Source organism: Aptenodytes patagonicus, unplaced genomic scaffold (genome assembly GCF_965638725.1).
Source record: "Aptenodytes patagonicus unplaced genomic scaffold, bAptPat1.pri.cur scaffold_77, whole genome shotgun sequence".
Classification (NCBI taxonomy): Eukaryota; Metazoa; Chordata; class Aves; order Sphenisciformes; family Spheniscidae; genus Aptenodytes; species Aptenodytes patagonicus.
This window is the reverse complement of record NW_027472026.1, coordinates 252,486-267,548: the sequence shown is the minus strand read 5'-3', so window position 1 is coordinate 267,548 and position 15,063 is coordinate 252,486. Positions and strand designations below refer to the sequence as shown.

The 15,063-nt window shown below is 44.1% G+C and overlaps 1 protein-coding gene across 6 annotated transcripts in view; it reads right to left on the bottom strand.

The window, feature by feature from the left end:
* Window positions 1-15,063, bottom strand: part of PUF60 (poly(U) binding splicing factor 60) — a 40,772-nt gene that overhangs the window by 2,107 nt on the left and 23,602 nt on the right. For 3 of the 6 annotated variants that reach the window (XM_076363681.1, XM_076363678.1, XM_076363679.1), the window contains 9 exons: window positions 14,881-14,976; window positions 13,012-13,101; window positions 11,933-11,983; window positions 7,667-7,828; window positions 7,104-7,196; window positions 5,571-5,784; window positions 4,989-5,179; window positions 967-1,102; window positions 254-489 (listed from right to left, as the gene is read on the bottom strand). In XM_076363681.1, coding sequence (XP_076219796.1) covers window positions 254-489; window positions 967-1,102; window positions 4,989-5,179; window positions 5,571-5,784; window positions 7,104-7,196; window positions 7,667-7,828; window positions 11,933-11,983; window positions 13,012-13,101; window positions 14,881-14,958 — 1,251 coding nt within the window. In that variant the 5' untranslated portion in view covers window positions 14,959-14,976. Of the gene's footprint in view, window positions 1-253; window positions 490-966; window positions 1,103-4,988; window positions 5,180-5,570; window positions 5,785-7,103; window positions 7,197-7,666; window positions 7,829-11,932; window positions 11,984-13,011; window positions 13,102-13,861; window positions 13,947-14,880; window positions 14,977-15,063 lie in introns of all 6 variants that reach the window. The other 3 variants (XM_076363676.1, XM_076363677.1, XM_076363680.1) reach the window with 2 other exon arrangements.

Below are 15,063 nucleotides of genomic sequence, written 5' to 3'. Positions count from 1 at the left end.
AACCCTCAGAGAAACTCTGAGAAGATCCTAAAGGCAGAATAAGAACCATCACAAGCAGCACACACAAGCAGCACACAAAGCAGGTAGCCTTTGTAGTCCCACATGAACTCTGTGGGGTACCTACAATGTGTGCTGCAGGAAGCCTGTACCACATACAAAACTGCACTGCTATACCACATTAAGACAGATATAAACCTAGTAGTCTCATTTGCTGACAACTGGAACCAGCTCAGGGCAGTTACATTGCACTCACCTCCTGTTTACGAAGCAATTTTTGCATCACCATATGACGGGCGCTGCTGCCAGAAATGCTCATGTGTTCCTGTTCACTCAGCATCTCTGGCCTCTCTGACTCCTGGAATACCTCCTCTTCTTCCTTCTCCTTTTTCACCTCCATCAGGCCCAATGCTGGGGGACTAGCCAGGATAGGATTCACAACTCCCACTTGTGGAATAGTGACAGGAATAGGAGGCCGGGCAGGGGTTACACCTGTAAGAGTACAAACTCTGTAGTATGAAGAAAAGAACTGATGTTCTGCAACATTTGGGTACACACCAGCCAGTGATAAAAGAGGATCACAGAATCTAGATGGTTTTATTTGCCCTGCACCAACAACGACCAGGGAGACATAAGCACCAACTTAGCGCAAAGGACATAGGCACTCAATACATGCATCATATACTTGCCCAGAAGGGAGAGAGTGCAGGATTTTGCATGGACTAACAATTATCCAGATTTTCACTCAGAGTGCCATGCATTCCTGCTGTGAAGTTCATGTCCCTGTCGTATCTATTATATACCAAAATCAATTCCTGCTATGCTGCATAAATAAAAAAATAAAAGTTCTTGACAAAGCAGGGCAGGCAGGAGGATTTCAGCTTCGAATTCTCCTTAGTTGTGATCCTAGCTATAGAGAACCATGCTTTGTAACAGGTACACAAGTGACAAAATGAAGAGTAAGCATACCTGTAATGACTCCCGGTGCTTGTGCTGCCATTACAGCCTGTGGCAATGCCCCTAACGGCTGGGCCAGAGTCAGTGCTGGAGATACCAGCCCAGGGGTTGCCAAAGTGCCAAGAACCGCAGCTCCTGCCACTGCTTCCTGCAAGACAAAAAAACCAACAGAAAACCCCCCAAGTGTTAATTCTGCATCAAGAAGTCATACTGTGGGTGCATGCAGCTGAAGCTCAGCTTTTTTCACACCTAAGAAATACCAGATATATAGATTCTGAGGATGACAGCTCTCCACTGCTACTGTAAAAGAAAAAAAGTATGCCACCCAGCCCACCAGAGAAATGTAAAAACTACAAGACACCAAGCCTTGGAAAACGTTCTCTTGCAACTCAAATTTCACCCATCCTCTCAAGCTGCTAGGTCCGTTACTGAATGAGAGACACCAAGGAATTCAATACATGGTTTGAAAGATGCAGGCAATTCCAGAGCAAGAGGAATCTACTTGTTTCCACCTTCTACACAAATAAAGCTTTTTACTGATGCTGAGGAATGTGATCCATTTAAAAAGATGGATGGGACCTCCCATCCCACCCCCTCTGATGACAGCACCAGGGCTCTGGAGCCATGTGACAAACCAGGTGAGGGAACTCTTACAGCTTAAGTTTTTCCTAAGTGATCTGGTGGAAGGTTAATCCTTGTCTGATTCAAGGAACACTGTAGTCAAAAACACTATTGCAAGCACAAGGGACAGGGCAAGGGGGAGCACAATGCTGCTATTTTCAAAAGCCACACACTTTTAGATCAGTTTAAACCAAAAATCTCATCTCTCTAGTCTTCATCCTTTAGGTGCAGACAGCAACACAGCACTGAGATTGGCCTTCATGATCATAGCAACTGCAAACAATTATCACATTAGTAAATTTCTCAATGAGACAATCATAGAACTAACTTTTGCCACCACCGTTTTTACTGGTAAGACCCTACTGAACTTTACCGCTTTCGATGACTGGAAACTTTCTTCAAACTTCCAGCCTTGATAATTTAAACATTTTATAACCACTTCCTTTTGTCCATGTTGTCTGCACCTCTTCTCCCATCCCGTCACCTACTTGCCTCCATACAGACCATACTTGAGCAAAAGTCTGATGCACCTTTCAACATTTTTCTACAGTTATACCAAGCCAAACTTTTCTAGTTTCTTCACCTGCATATCAGGTTTTCCAATTCTCCCAATAACTGCAGTACTCCTCTATACCTTCTATAATCCAAATAAACATCCTGACTCTAGATGACTAGAATTCAAACAAGATTCGAGATGAACACCTAGTTAAGTGATAGAACACTTCCATAAAACTACTGAAAATAACGTGCCTAAAATATACCCTAGGATCTCAATTTTTTTTGTTGTTGCTGTTGCTTTCCAGGCTATTATGATTTATTTACCCAGATCCTTCTCCTCCTTGTTTTCATGGGGCTCCTATAAGCCCTGACACCATGGAACAAAAAATTCTTAAAGGTTTTGTTCCTTAAATGCAGTATCTTGTACTCTACTACTAAATGCTGCATATATTTCTTACTCCAATCTGCTGCGATATTCCAATTCTCCTCTACATTAATAATGCATCTTATCTCTGTGTTGCCAACTAATTCTGTTAGTACTCTTCTCCTAATGCCTAGAATAAGGCCACTAATATTTTTATTGGAGATGAAGCAAGACCTATCTGTAAGTAATTTCACCAGCAGAGTGTAAGGTCAGCAATTTCCAGCACAGGTCATTTTCCGTCTCTTCTTCTCACTTGCCTACGCATCTCAAAATTCATTGTAATAGTGTTGGTCTTGTCTAACAGTTTCTCATAGGGGTCTCCACCAACTCTTGAATTGTTGATAGTATATGCTTTATTTTTTTTTTCCTAACGAAGTGTAACAGTAGACTTAAAGAAAGTTACGTTCATCTAGCAGGGGCATTTCCCTAAAACACCGAAACATTTTGCATATCTGTTTCTTTTGAAAATTTTATCCTTCCTTTAAAGCTTGTTTTCAATTTTTCTCTACCATTGGGGTGAGAACAATGTCTGCAGATACCAGACTTCCATGCTACCTTAAATGCAAGTATCATGTTTGCTATTCTTCAGCTATATGGCAATAGCCCTGACATGACAGACTTACTACAAAAAAAACCCCAACAAACTATTAAGTGTACATCTGCACATGACAAATTCCAAGCTTTACACCCACCTAGGATGCAATAATCCCAGGTGCATCGTTAGCCAGTCTGCCTTATGCTTCTAATGAAGGGGAAAAATACTTATGTAAGCATTCAGTGCTGTAACAAGACCATCATAATTTTTGACTACACTGGTCACTAGCTGCCCCCACTTTTTACTTAAATGGCTAAAGAAACTTTTCCTAATAGCTTTAATTCTTTAACTTCTTTTGCAAGACTGACTTTTTTACTGTCATTGTCAAGACATTAACTATCTTTGCTACTCAATACCCCTCTCTTCATAGTTTCATTTAAGTGCGGAGACACTTCCTCCTTCCTTGGCTGGCATGCTAATTCCAGACTAAAGTTGCAGTTCTGATTGCAGATCCAAAATTTTATCTCTGACTTAAGTTTCTCTCTCATGTCCATGATTTCTTTAGCTCTGCTGAGTTTGCTGATCAGCTTGTGTTTAAAAAAAATTGTGATATTAAAGCCCTTACAGACCATGACTGCGTATGTTCTTATTTAAAATAAGCTGTTCCATACAAGAACTATGCTAGGAGTATAAGTAAGAGATATTGCCTTCTGTAACTGTTCTTACTCTTTTCCCTAGTCATCTACAATTACCCACATGGCAAATCAGACAGGTTACCTAGATCTGTACCATGTCTAAGTAAAGGCAACAAGACTGCCAAGTATCTCTGAGGTCTTTCAGAACCTTTTTTCTATATATGGAATTTTAAATTTTCCTCACAGTAACAAATCCCACATTATTTTGCAGAAAGAAACAGTAGGATTTATCCATATCTGTAACAGAACTCTACCATATCACTTAAGAGAAGAGTTAACAGTTCTTTCCCAAAGTGATTTTGATCCAAATAATTCTTCTAGCCATGCCTCAACTTCCTTCCTCAGTTGACTGCAGAGGTTCCCAGACTTGTGGACTTTTTACTGGGGACATGCAAACCACCTGAGAGTTTCACATCAGAGGCAGCTCCTCCCACTTCTGCCTTTACTGTGTGATTCAGAAAAATATTTTCAAAAAAAGAGCTGTTTACAAAATTAAGTCCAGTCAGCTGATTAGCAGCACATATAGGCTGCACACCTCAGCAATTTTTTTGCTTGAGAGAATCCAAGAACCCAACAGTGCTGGAACTTGCTTCTTTCACGGGCTATGGCGACGCAGGGGGAGATTCTGCTGCCCAAGGCAAGGACGATGGACACAGATATGGGGGTTTGCTTTGAAAGGCAATCCTCCTCCATCAGTGCCTATTGGTTATAGCCAGGAGCTTCAGCTACTTCAGGCAAACTAAATTTGAGAACCCCTAGACTCCTGCATCAACATCCAATTCTGCTCCGTCACTGCATTTCCTTGTTTCTGAACAGCCTAAAGCCATTACAGTTGTCTTCCACTTTACTACACAGGCAGTCTTTTCAACAACAGTGTTGCTCATGCGACTATTACTGCCCTCATTAGTCTGCCCCCTTTCATGTACTTTCACGCATTCTTTTAGCCTCTACTATAACCATTTCCCTAATCATTGGTTTGCCTATCCAGACAAGGAATTCCCTCCAATCTTCCCCCACCATTTCTTTAAATAAAGTTCTGATCAGCTATGCCAGACTCCATTCCAAAATGCTGGTGTATCAGATCCTCACAAATGTCAGAGGCAAGCTTCTACATGTGAAGTCCTGGGAACAAAGTATGATCTAGGCCAAGCGCTTTCATTCAAACTAGTGAATACAGCTGGCTGGAACAGTTTGCATACTTGTTTCTAGCAGGGTCACAACAACCATCCACTTGCTTGAGTCATACCACCCTATGCCTTACCTGTGCTGTGATCTTTGCTGTAGCAGCTGCTGCAGCGACAGCTGCTGCTGGAGGTAGTCCTCCTGGCGTAGCAGGTGTCAGGAGAGGCATTGGAGGAGTCACAGCTTTACCAACTCGGAGATACTGACCCCCAAGGTCAAAGAGGTTCATGGAGGAAACAGCATCTTGAGAAGACTGTGCTTTCTCATATTCTGCAGTGAGAAAGAGGAATATTTTCAAATGATCCTTTTTACTCCTAAACTCAGCCACACTCTCATCACACAATTGTGATTTGTATTTGCAAAAAACGGCTGCTTAGAGTTCCAGTGAGAAGACCCTCAGTGCTTTGCTCACTCATCTCACCCCTCTAATCACACAAGCATTCCTGAGAACAGTCAGCATAGCAAGATCTCTCAACCTACATAAAAGTGAGTAAAAATATCTGGCTATTAATTATATTTCTAAGTTCAGGTACAGATCTGCTCCAAATTTATTTCTATCCCATTGCTTAATGCAATTCTTTCACTAGGGCAGGGGAGGAAAGATGAGGATGCTCCTAACCACTCTCCCTACCCCACATCAAATACCAGACAGCCATTTTACCAATGAAACCATAGCCTTTGTGTTTTCCTGTCGTGGGATCCCTGGCTAGTGTGCAGGATTTAATCTTCCCAAAGGCCTCAAACACACTCTTGATGTCATCATCTGAAAGGTCCTGATGAACAGATGCCACATAGATGCGATTGAAAGCCCGTGCCTCTTCTGCTAGCTGGTCTATAATTGGTTGCGCCTGACCTATATTACTAGGTCTCCCAACCTGCAGAGAACACAGCAAATGTCCATTAAGCATACTGAAGAGCAGCAGCATGACTCACCAAGAGTTACAGCAGACAAGCATTCAGCCACCTGAGTGCCTTTTCAAACCAAATAACACCTCATAAGGCCATAATTAGCAAAGGGCAACAGTTGGCTTGGCTCTGGGATACAACTACAGGGGATTCTAGAAGTACTGAGAGCCTGGACAGACTCCGCTCTCTCCTCCACTGTATTTCCCCTATTTACGTTCCCCGACCTGCCAAAGATCAACTTCCAGGAATTGAAAACAATTCTGAAAGCAAAACACAATGCTTCTATATCCTTCTTTCGAAGGCTCCTAGAACCCCCTTAGAAATCAGACACTGCAGATTTTCAGAGTGTATCAGAGATATAAATGTAAGATATAAAACACTTCGCAGAAAATAAGGTCTCTCGGGGAGACCTTATTGCAGCCTATCAGTACTTAAAGGGGGCTTCTAAAAAAGATGGTGGCAAACTTTTTAGCAGGGCCTGTTGTGACAGGACAAGGGGGAATGGCTTTAAACTAAAGGGGGGTGGATTTAGACTAGATATAAAGAAGACAGTTTTTACGCTGAGGGTGGTGAAACACTGGACCAGGCTGCCCAGAGAGGTGGTGGATGCCCCGTCCCTGGAAACGTTCAAGGTCAGGTTGGACGGGGCTCTGAGCAACCTGATCTAGTTGAAGATGTCCCTGCCCACGGCAAGGGGGTTGGACGAGGTGACCTTTAGAGGTCCCTTCCGACCCAAACTATTCTATGATTCTATGAAAATGCTAGTTTCCCCCCCCAATTTCATTCCCCAAAGTTTGACCTTTGCAACATCCCCTCCTACTGCTTGAAGAAACACAGCTACAGTCCTTTGTTCCTTTCTGTTTGTGCTGAGTGCCTCCTTTTTGTATGGCAAGGGTGGACCTCTATTTGAAGTCCCTTGCACTACCTACAGGCACAAGAGTCCGATGCTACTAATCTACCATCCACACAGGTACAATACAAGAAGAAAGCGTTAAAACATCAGGAATCACCCTTGTTTTGTCCTCAAGAGACTTACATTCTGTGTGGGTGGAAAAAACTGAGCTAGCTTACCAGAACAAGTTTCTAGGTTAGCATGCTGGGGGTTTCTCCTCAGGCAGAAAGGGACCCCGAGCCACTATGTACTCAATGGGTTGAATATCAAGGTCTATCAGGGAACAGACTTTAGGTTATCTTTCACATTACAGTGCTGTGGGAAGCATTTCTAGGCATAAAATCATTATTCACAGTAAAGAGAACTAAGAATTTTCAGAGCATGCCTGCTACTCACCTTTATATTTCTTCCCCCCAGCATGACAGAATTCATCTGCTCCAAGGCCAGCTGAGCGGCTTCTGGTACCTCATATTCCACAAAAGCAAAACCCTAGGACAGAAGGATACGCTTGTTGAATCATACCAGCCATATCTTGTCTCGAATCTAGTGCCAAGCTAATGCAGCCAAGACTTCCCACATACCAGATTCTTACTACCGTGGCCTGAGAAGATGTTTCCTTAAAGAAGCTTTTTATTAAAGCAGAAAATTGCATGCAGAAGCACTGACACAAGGCTACCTGCTTCCAGAGCCTCTCATACTTGGAGGCCTGATAGCAAAAGGCCACTGCATACAGGACTGCTAGCTTTTCGGCATCTTTTGTGTACACTGCCCCCCATGCACATCTGGTTCCCACCACAGAATCCCGCAAAGCTAAGTAGAGCACGCAGCTACAAACGTTTATCTCAAAGTGCTAAAAGCAGCCTGCTCTCTATGAGGATAAAGGCTCCTTCTTCTTCTGGATATATTCAGGAAGGCCTTGAAGAGAAGAAAAACACATCACTCAAGGGCTGTTAACCAACCTTGTGTTTCATCGTAACAGAGTCCCAGGACATATCAATGCTTTTTATAGGTCCAAATGGGGCAAAGGCCTGGCGAATGGTATCTTCTCCCAGTTCATAGTATATGGAGCCCACATACACACGACACATGATGGCCAGGGCGCGCTGCCTCTGAGCTGCCATCTGTATTGGAAAGAAGAACTGGCTGGTTAGATCAGGGGGTGGTCATGGATGTCAGGACCTCTTTCCCTTCCTCCTTCCCTCCCAGGAGCTATGGCCCAACAGCAGGTAGCTCCTCACTGGGCTGCAGCACAGCCTGGCACACGTAGTAATAAAGAAGTATTTTCCTGCTCAATGCACAGACTGCTGGAGCGGATAAGCAGTACAGCTCACTCCCAGGGGCAGTCAAATCTTTGATGGGGTCTGCCACCTCAGGAGCCTTAACTCCAACCCCACTGATAAGGTCTAACCCTCCCCAGCCTGATCACATCTCCAGCAACACTTGCAGGAGGAGGAAATAACTTCATTCTAGGACAGCTTCCCCCTCTAGGCAGCAAAGGTCTCAATTCTAGACACTATTAGCAATCCCTCCCATTCCCTCCCGCAAGGGGCAGCAAGAGATCCAATACTGGGCACCACCTAGTCACTCCCTCCCCCCACCCCATCCTCCCAGGCAGCAAAGGATCTGGAATTGGGTACCTCCTCCCCACTCCCTCAAGCATCACACACCACCTCCTCCCCCCCCACCCCAGGCAGTATGAGATCCAGTACTAGGCACCACTTCCACCGCAGTTCAAAAGCAAAGCAAAAGAAATTAAATGGTTAAATGAAACTTCTTAGTTAAGTGTGTGGTGCTAGTACTTATCACTGCCTGTTGTTACTGGCTCAGATAGTGGTGCAGCCCCCAAAGACTCCGCCCTTATCAGTTTCGGTGCAGAGAAGGTCTCTGTGCTATTTTCTCCTAAGTATGCCTGAAAACCTGTTTGCAAGACAAATCCAGAAATTTCTTACAGCAGGTATCCAAAAAAGCAGTATCCTTCAATTATTTTTCACCCTTATTGCAATTCTAGAATTGCTACTACTAATGAACATTATTCTAGGAAGATGCTGCCTATGAAAAAATCACAGGTTTGGCCAGGCCAGCATATCCTAGCAGCACGTCTTGGGACCAAGGCAGAAATTAGGTGTCTGTAGAGGCAGCTCCCTATGATCAGCAAGACTGAATTACAGTGCGTTGGAGATATGCACAGGGCTTCATTCCTGTTCTGCGTGGAACAGATGGAACAAATGTAAAGCAGTAAGGGCTACGGACTGTTGCAGAGTAGGCAAATGCAGCATTAAGCTTGATGCCTCTCTCCCTTCCCAGCACCACAGTGCTAGGCACCAAAGCAGGGAGCTCTGAACAACCACCTCTTCCCCACCAACACTGTTTAAGAGGGTCTTTAATCAAGGCCTTTACGAGAGGCCTACTTTCAGAATGCTTAACAAGCATGAGCACAATGAGCTCTGACGTGTCTGGGGATGCTGCAACTCAAATGGCAAAATAGAAAGGACAGCATTTTATCTGTGATAGTCACAGAAGCGTGGACATAAACTGTACCTGAAGAAATCCTTCTCCCTCATAGTACCCATATGTGAGTGACATTGACCATAGGAGGAAACAAACTGTAAAGGTTCAACTCCTATTATTCAATACAGCAGGGATACTATAAACAGGAATGGTTCTCACCCCATACTGCTGCTCCTGAAGTGATATTAAGCTTGTCTCTTGACTGGGTTTAAGTATTTCACACAGTTAAAAATAAGCTGTTTTTCAATTTACTCTGCAATGCTGTGACTAGGAGGACTATGGCACGTGTACACGCAGGACAGCTGACGTGTTGTCTCCCAGGTTCTCCAACACATTCCCAGCTTTGGTGCAGGAAAGCCAGTGATCAGTAGCCCCTCAGTCTGTGTAGTGTGTCCATTTATGGGTTCAGAGCCATCACCATTCTAACCCCAAGTGTCTGAGTGAACTGCCTCACCCATGGTGCCACAGACTGTGATAAAAATCTAGTGTTTTACTAGGAGTGCTTCTTGACAAGACACTGCAGGCTTGCACCAGGTGGAGGTTTTTTTTCACCTTCTGAAGGGTCTGTATATACAAAGAGGACATTCCCTTCTTTTCAGTTATCAATGCAACAGGTGCAAGAAAAATGGCATTTGTTCTCTCCCATGGCAGCAACCTTTACAGGAAGAAATCCACATCTTACCCTGCTGAAGAGTTCCTAACAAAATAGGTGGGGTGGAGTTAGGAGGACTCTGTTACATCAGCAACATATTAGAAATTTGGACCTACAAAATGCAGAACCGAGGTGGACCATGATGCCTACAGGCATATGTGGATCACTAACAGGAATCGGTAGCATCAAGTTAGGGGAATGATGCAATGTACACCTGTGAACTAAGCACATGACAGTGTCAGAAACTTGTGACTAGAAATCTCATTGTTTTCACTAGCTACACTAAGTAGATTTTACTGGCCACTGGTCCTCTTTCTCCACGTATAAAATGGAGTTTAAAGTATCCGCAACCTTCATAAAGGCAGCAGCTGATAGTTGTACCTATGTAATGTTGCTGTTAAGTGCTTATGAAGGTTATTTTAAGGACAGGCCAAAACATCATCTTGGAGTACTTCTTTAAACAAAGGAGGTGTTGCAAAAACATAATCACTAGCTTCAATTTTAATACACCACCACCAGGAAGTTGTGCTTCACTTGCTGAAGTAACATGGAAATTTTGAGCTGTAATACTTGGAGGATTAAGTAGACTGGAAGCTTTAATCTCAGGCACTAAGATAATGCAATAGGAAGTTCAGACTGCACTTCCTTCATGTAGGAATTGATGAATCTTGTCAACAGGAAAAAGTGTTGGAGAGAGGTCTGTTTGCATTTTCTACATTCCTGATGGGCTTTGGGATAAAGCATTTGCTGAGGACAGGGTATCCTAACTACACTGAACTGTACCACAGCCGAATGATTCAGAGCAAATTCCTGCTTCTAGGTTCTGTCCCATCAGCAGTAGTCTCGGACTCCCTAGAGAGGGAGGAATGTCTTAGGAAAAGGATTCACAATACTGACTATGCCCTTGAGGCTAATGAGAAATTAAACAGTTCCTGTTACATTATCAGTATATGCTTTTCATCTGTTGCCCAGCTGTGAATAACGAGCCAAAAAAATTTTTTTAAGCAAAATTGATGGAGTTATGCTATCAAGTAAGCATCTACATTAATTGGTAGAAGTTTCTTGGGCATGAGGGTTCAGAAACCAGCTATGTCAAATTCACAGGGACATGTATGCTTCTATTCCATTCCAAACTTACACACCCTCATAAAATTTATTTTTGCTCCCCTGCTGACACACTACGTACTGTGGCAGTGTTAAAGGAGGGAAAACAGGTGATTTTAGTTTTAGTGCCTCTTTCATTTTGGAGTACAAGCCTCTGGTTGCATTTTACACCAAGCAGAAATATTATATTCCAGCATGATGGAAAAATATTTACAAATTTACAAATGAATTTACAAAATGAACGTTTGCATGCAGAGTGGAGCTTATAGGACAGTTTCTGCAGTGGCCATTGTCCAACATGTCTAGGAAAAAGGAGGGGATGGATAATCCCAGGTAATTAAGCTCTTTGTGGTATCTGATTAGAAATTCCAGCACTAAAGGACTGCACAGGTTCTCTGAATAGTCCTGCAGTTCTGTTACTTCCATCCTGCTTTTACTTTACTTGAAACATGCCATATTCACCTAGTCTGGAAACATGCACAGTAAGAACAGTCTTACATCTGGGCTACAAATATGTTCTGCAAACCTATAGTGCCCCAGTCCTCCCCAGCACCTTAGCTGCCAGGTCTCCGGTGCTGAGTTTGCTTCATAAGAAATTGCCCATGTGTGAGTTACCTTGGCAGTTAGTTTTAGGTCAGGACCTCAGAACTGTAGCATCCCTAGAAATGCAGCTCCCACAATTTCACAGGTGTGTTCAGAACTGTTCGAAATCTAAAGCTTTCTTTGCCAACTGACTCCAGGACCCCGACTGCCAGTGTCACAGCAGACTGCACCCAGCCTAGGGTCTTCCTCTGGGGAGTTTATACTTTGCCTCTGCTTGTTGTGCTTGTCCATAACAGGTGGGTATGTGGGAGGGTTGTGCTGGGTTGAATTAAGAGCATTGTATTACCACTACATACTTCCCCACTCTAGGCCCTGACTAAGACAAAGTGCCCAAGAAGAAGTGAATATGTCTATTGACCGATTGTAAAGGTGAGAGAGGATCTCCAAAGCCCATTGTCACTGCTGCCATCTGAAAGACAGTAAAGACAGAGTTCAGTCTGTTGGAGCTGAGCATACTACGGCTGTTTGTAAAAACTCAAGCAGAGCGGCGGCACAGGGAACCTGCGAGAGAGGCCTCTCCTTCCTTGCCCCTCACTGCCTGGTCCCAAGGACTGTCCAGCGCTGGGACCCTGCAGATTCCAGTCCCACCAGGTCAGGGTGGAGTTGTGCTGCTGCCACTGCCTCAGGAAGCAGGGTCTTCTCCCAGGGGGGACTCAAGGCAATAGTAACCTCTGCAACCACTGTCGTTGATTCACCCCCAGCATTTAAAAAGGAGCCCCTCAACTAGATCAGACACTCAGAAACATGCACAGCCCTGAAAGGCCAGAGCTGCCTAATGTGGCAAGCACATCCACAGTGATTCTTCATTAAAAAAATCCAACATCCCAAAGCCATTATTTTGGGCTTCCTAACTTTGAGTAGAAGGCAGTGAGATGTGTTCAAGAAACCTCCGAAGGACAGGAGATTTAAATACCAGTTAAGGGTTCCCCCAGTACATAGGCATTCCAGCATTAGCAGGAATAACCAATGGAACTTCTCTGAAATTGACAGAGCACCTGGGTGAAGGGGAGGGAAATGGGGAAGCACTGTCAATAACACAGGAGAGACAGGTACCCTCCCCTCAAGCAGAAGAGATGGTGAAAGGATACTGTTCCCAGTAACCCTAGACACCACCTTAAATGTAAGTTGAAAGTGAAACCCACAGCAAATTCTTTGACTTCTGACATTTCAAGAAGCACTTGCCCAGCCAGCAGGAGAGAAACTCTTAAAAATTTACTCTTCGAATGAGTGAAATTTGGGGGCAATTTGTGCAGGTGCGTAAAGGGGATTTCTTTAGTGGGCTGAAGACAGTATACTTCAATTTCACTGTGGCAACACAAGCGCATGTACCTGGCTCCGGGCAGGCCTCAGGGCTGTGCTCTGGTTCTAAGTGCAAAAAGAACTCCACCTTGTTGGGGAGAGTAAGACACAGAAGGAACATCTCAGAGGGTCTCTCACCTGAAGGTTGGTGAGCTGCTGTTGCTGGTGGGCGATGGTTTGCTTCACCAGCACACTCTTGATACTCTGCTCCATCGCATACTTCTTTGCCTAGAAAGAAATACAGACTCTGTAGTCACAGGACAATACCACAGAGTGGGGAACGATGTTTGATTTTACACCACAGTTCCCCAGAACCACACAACTGGCTGCCAATGGAACTTTTCGGCGCTCCAGCCCTAAGCACTAAGGCACTGTACATTAGCCAGCGGCCAACAGCTTACTAACATCTTGGTCTGCATCTCAGAGTCATGAGCCCTGAAATACAGCATAATGCTTGAGCAGAGAATTGGATGGACTCAATCTGCAGCAGGCGCAATGTTAGGAAAGCAGCATGCACTACACACTTAGCATTTCCCCTCTTCCGCCCTCTGCCCCTTAGATCCCACCATAGCACCTTACCTGCTGGGATGAGGGCAGGACAGATAGCCTCCTTCAAGTCCTTTCCACTCAGAGAACATCTGGACAAAGAGGTTCTACAAAAGGGAAGGGGGCTCCAAATCCCCATGTCCAGTCTCTTGACTGGGCACTCCCCCTCTCTTTTCTTATCACATTTGGCCTATTCTAGTTTGGAGAACCCACTCACTGCTTTTGCTCACTAAAATGCTCCAGCTCTCCTTCTCTGGTTCCTAGCCTGCAGACACAAGACTGATTTGTCTTTTTCTTTCAGTCTTCTACAAATTTGACAAAGCCTGAGCTTTACACCCAGTGGTGTTGACATGGAGGCTCTTTGTCAAGGGAAACCTAATACCCACATATGTGCCTATTCCCAGGGGACGGTACAAACACATTCAGCCAACCCCTCAGGCACCTGCTTTCCATGGCTGTACGTGTTTGGGAGGTGCCAGGGAACGGTAGGCTCTAAACCGTGGATTTGAGACGTGTGCTTCGGAAACCTGGAAACGGACAAGGGGATTTACATCTGTCAGCTACGGAGAAGCCAGAGGAAACGAGGCCGTTTCACACTGTGAGCCAAACAACACACACACAAGCAACTTCAACATTACGGGAACATTCACACGAAGCCTACCTAGAACAATACTATACTTGCCTCACCAGAGTACAGAAGACACCTAGCCCACAGTTCCCACATTCCCTGGTTTTGTTTTCTTTCCCCTCTTTTCCCAACTCTGCTCTCCTCTCAGTAAGCCAGGCATCACTCACTCCCATCAGGAAAGTGGGCCAGAAGTCAGCAGTAACCTCCCCACCAGCTGTATAAAACAGGACCAACAACCAGAAGTCAGAGCTGGACTGAAATTTTATCTAGATTAAAACAGGTTGGCTCAAATGGGTTGAAAATACTTGCTACTGGGTCTCTTTACAACAACATGGGAAAGAGCATAAGGGAAAAATAGAAATATTTTGTGATGTGTTCTTGTGAGTATAGAATAAAAGACCAGCTGGAGCATATCAGAAAGCTATTCCTTGTGGAGTACAGGCTGCTCCTCGCAGTAACTTTGTGGCAATTGCATATTGTCTTAGAATTACAATGTGATCTTAAGATGTTATTTACTTATGATTTTGATTTTTTTTTTTTTTAATTAAAAACACTCTCCCCATCCCAACAGAAAATTCCACATCATGCTCCCCAAAAAGCATCTATAAACTCTAAACCAAAACAAATAATTCTTGGGCACAAATTTGAAAGTGTGAATCCACACACAGCATGGCCATTATATCATACATATTCTTGGTAGGCAAGTTCCCTTTTATAACATCAGTAACGGATGCTCATTTGGGGGGGGGAAAAAAAAACAAACACCAAACCAAAAAAACCCCAAACAAACAAACAAGAGTGCTAAGAAGCAAATTCACATCAAGTTTACTCACTTTCTGGAGAGCTTCCTGCTGTTCTGGTGTGAGGGGAGGAAGCCCCAGCTTAGCTGCCGTGCTTTGTCCATTTTCCATCTTAATGGACTCTGTACCCTGAGAAAACAGAAAATACTCATGAAAAAAACTGTTCTCACAAAAGTGACCAATTTCTTCATTCTCAGAAACCCAAAGCACTTAATG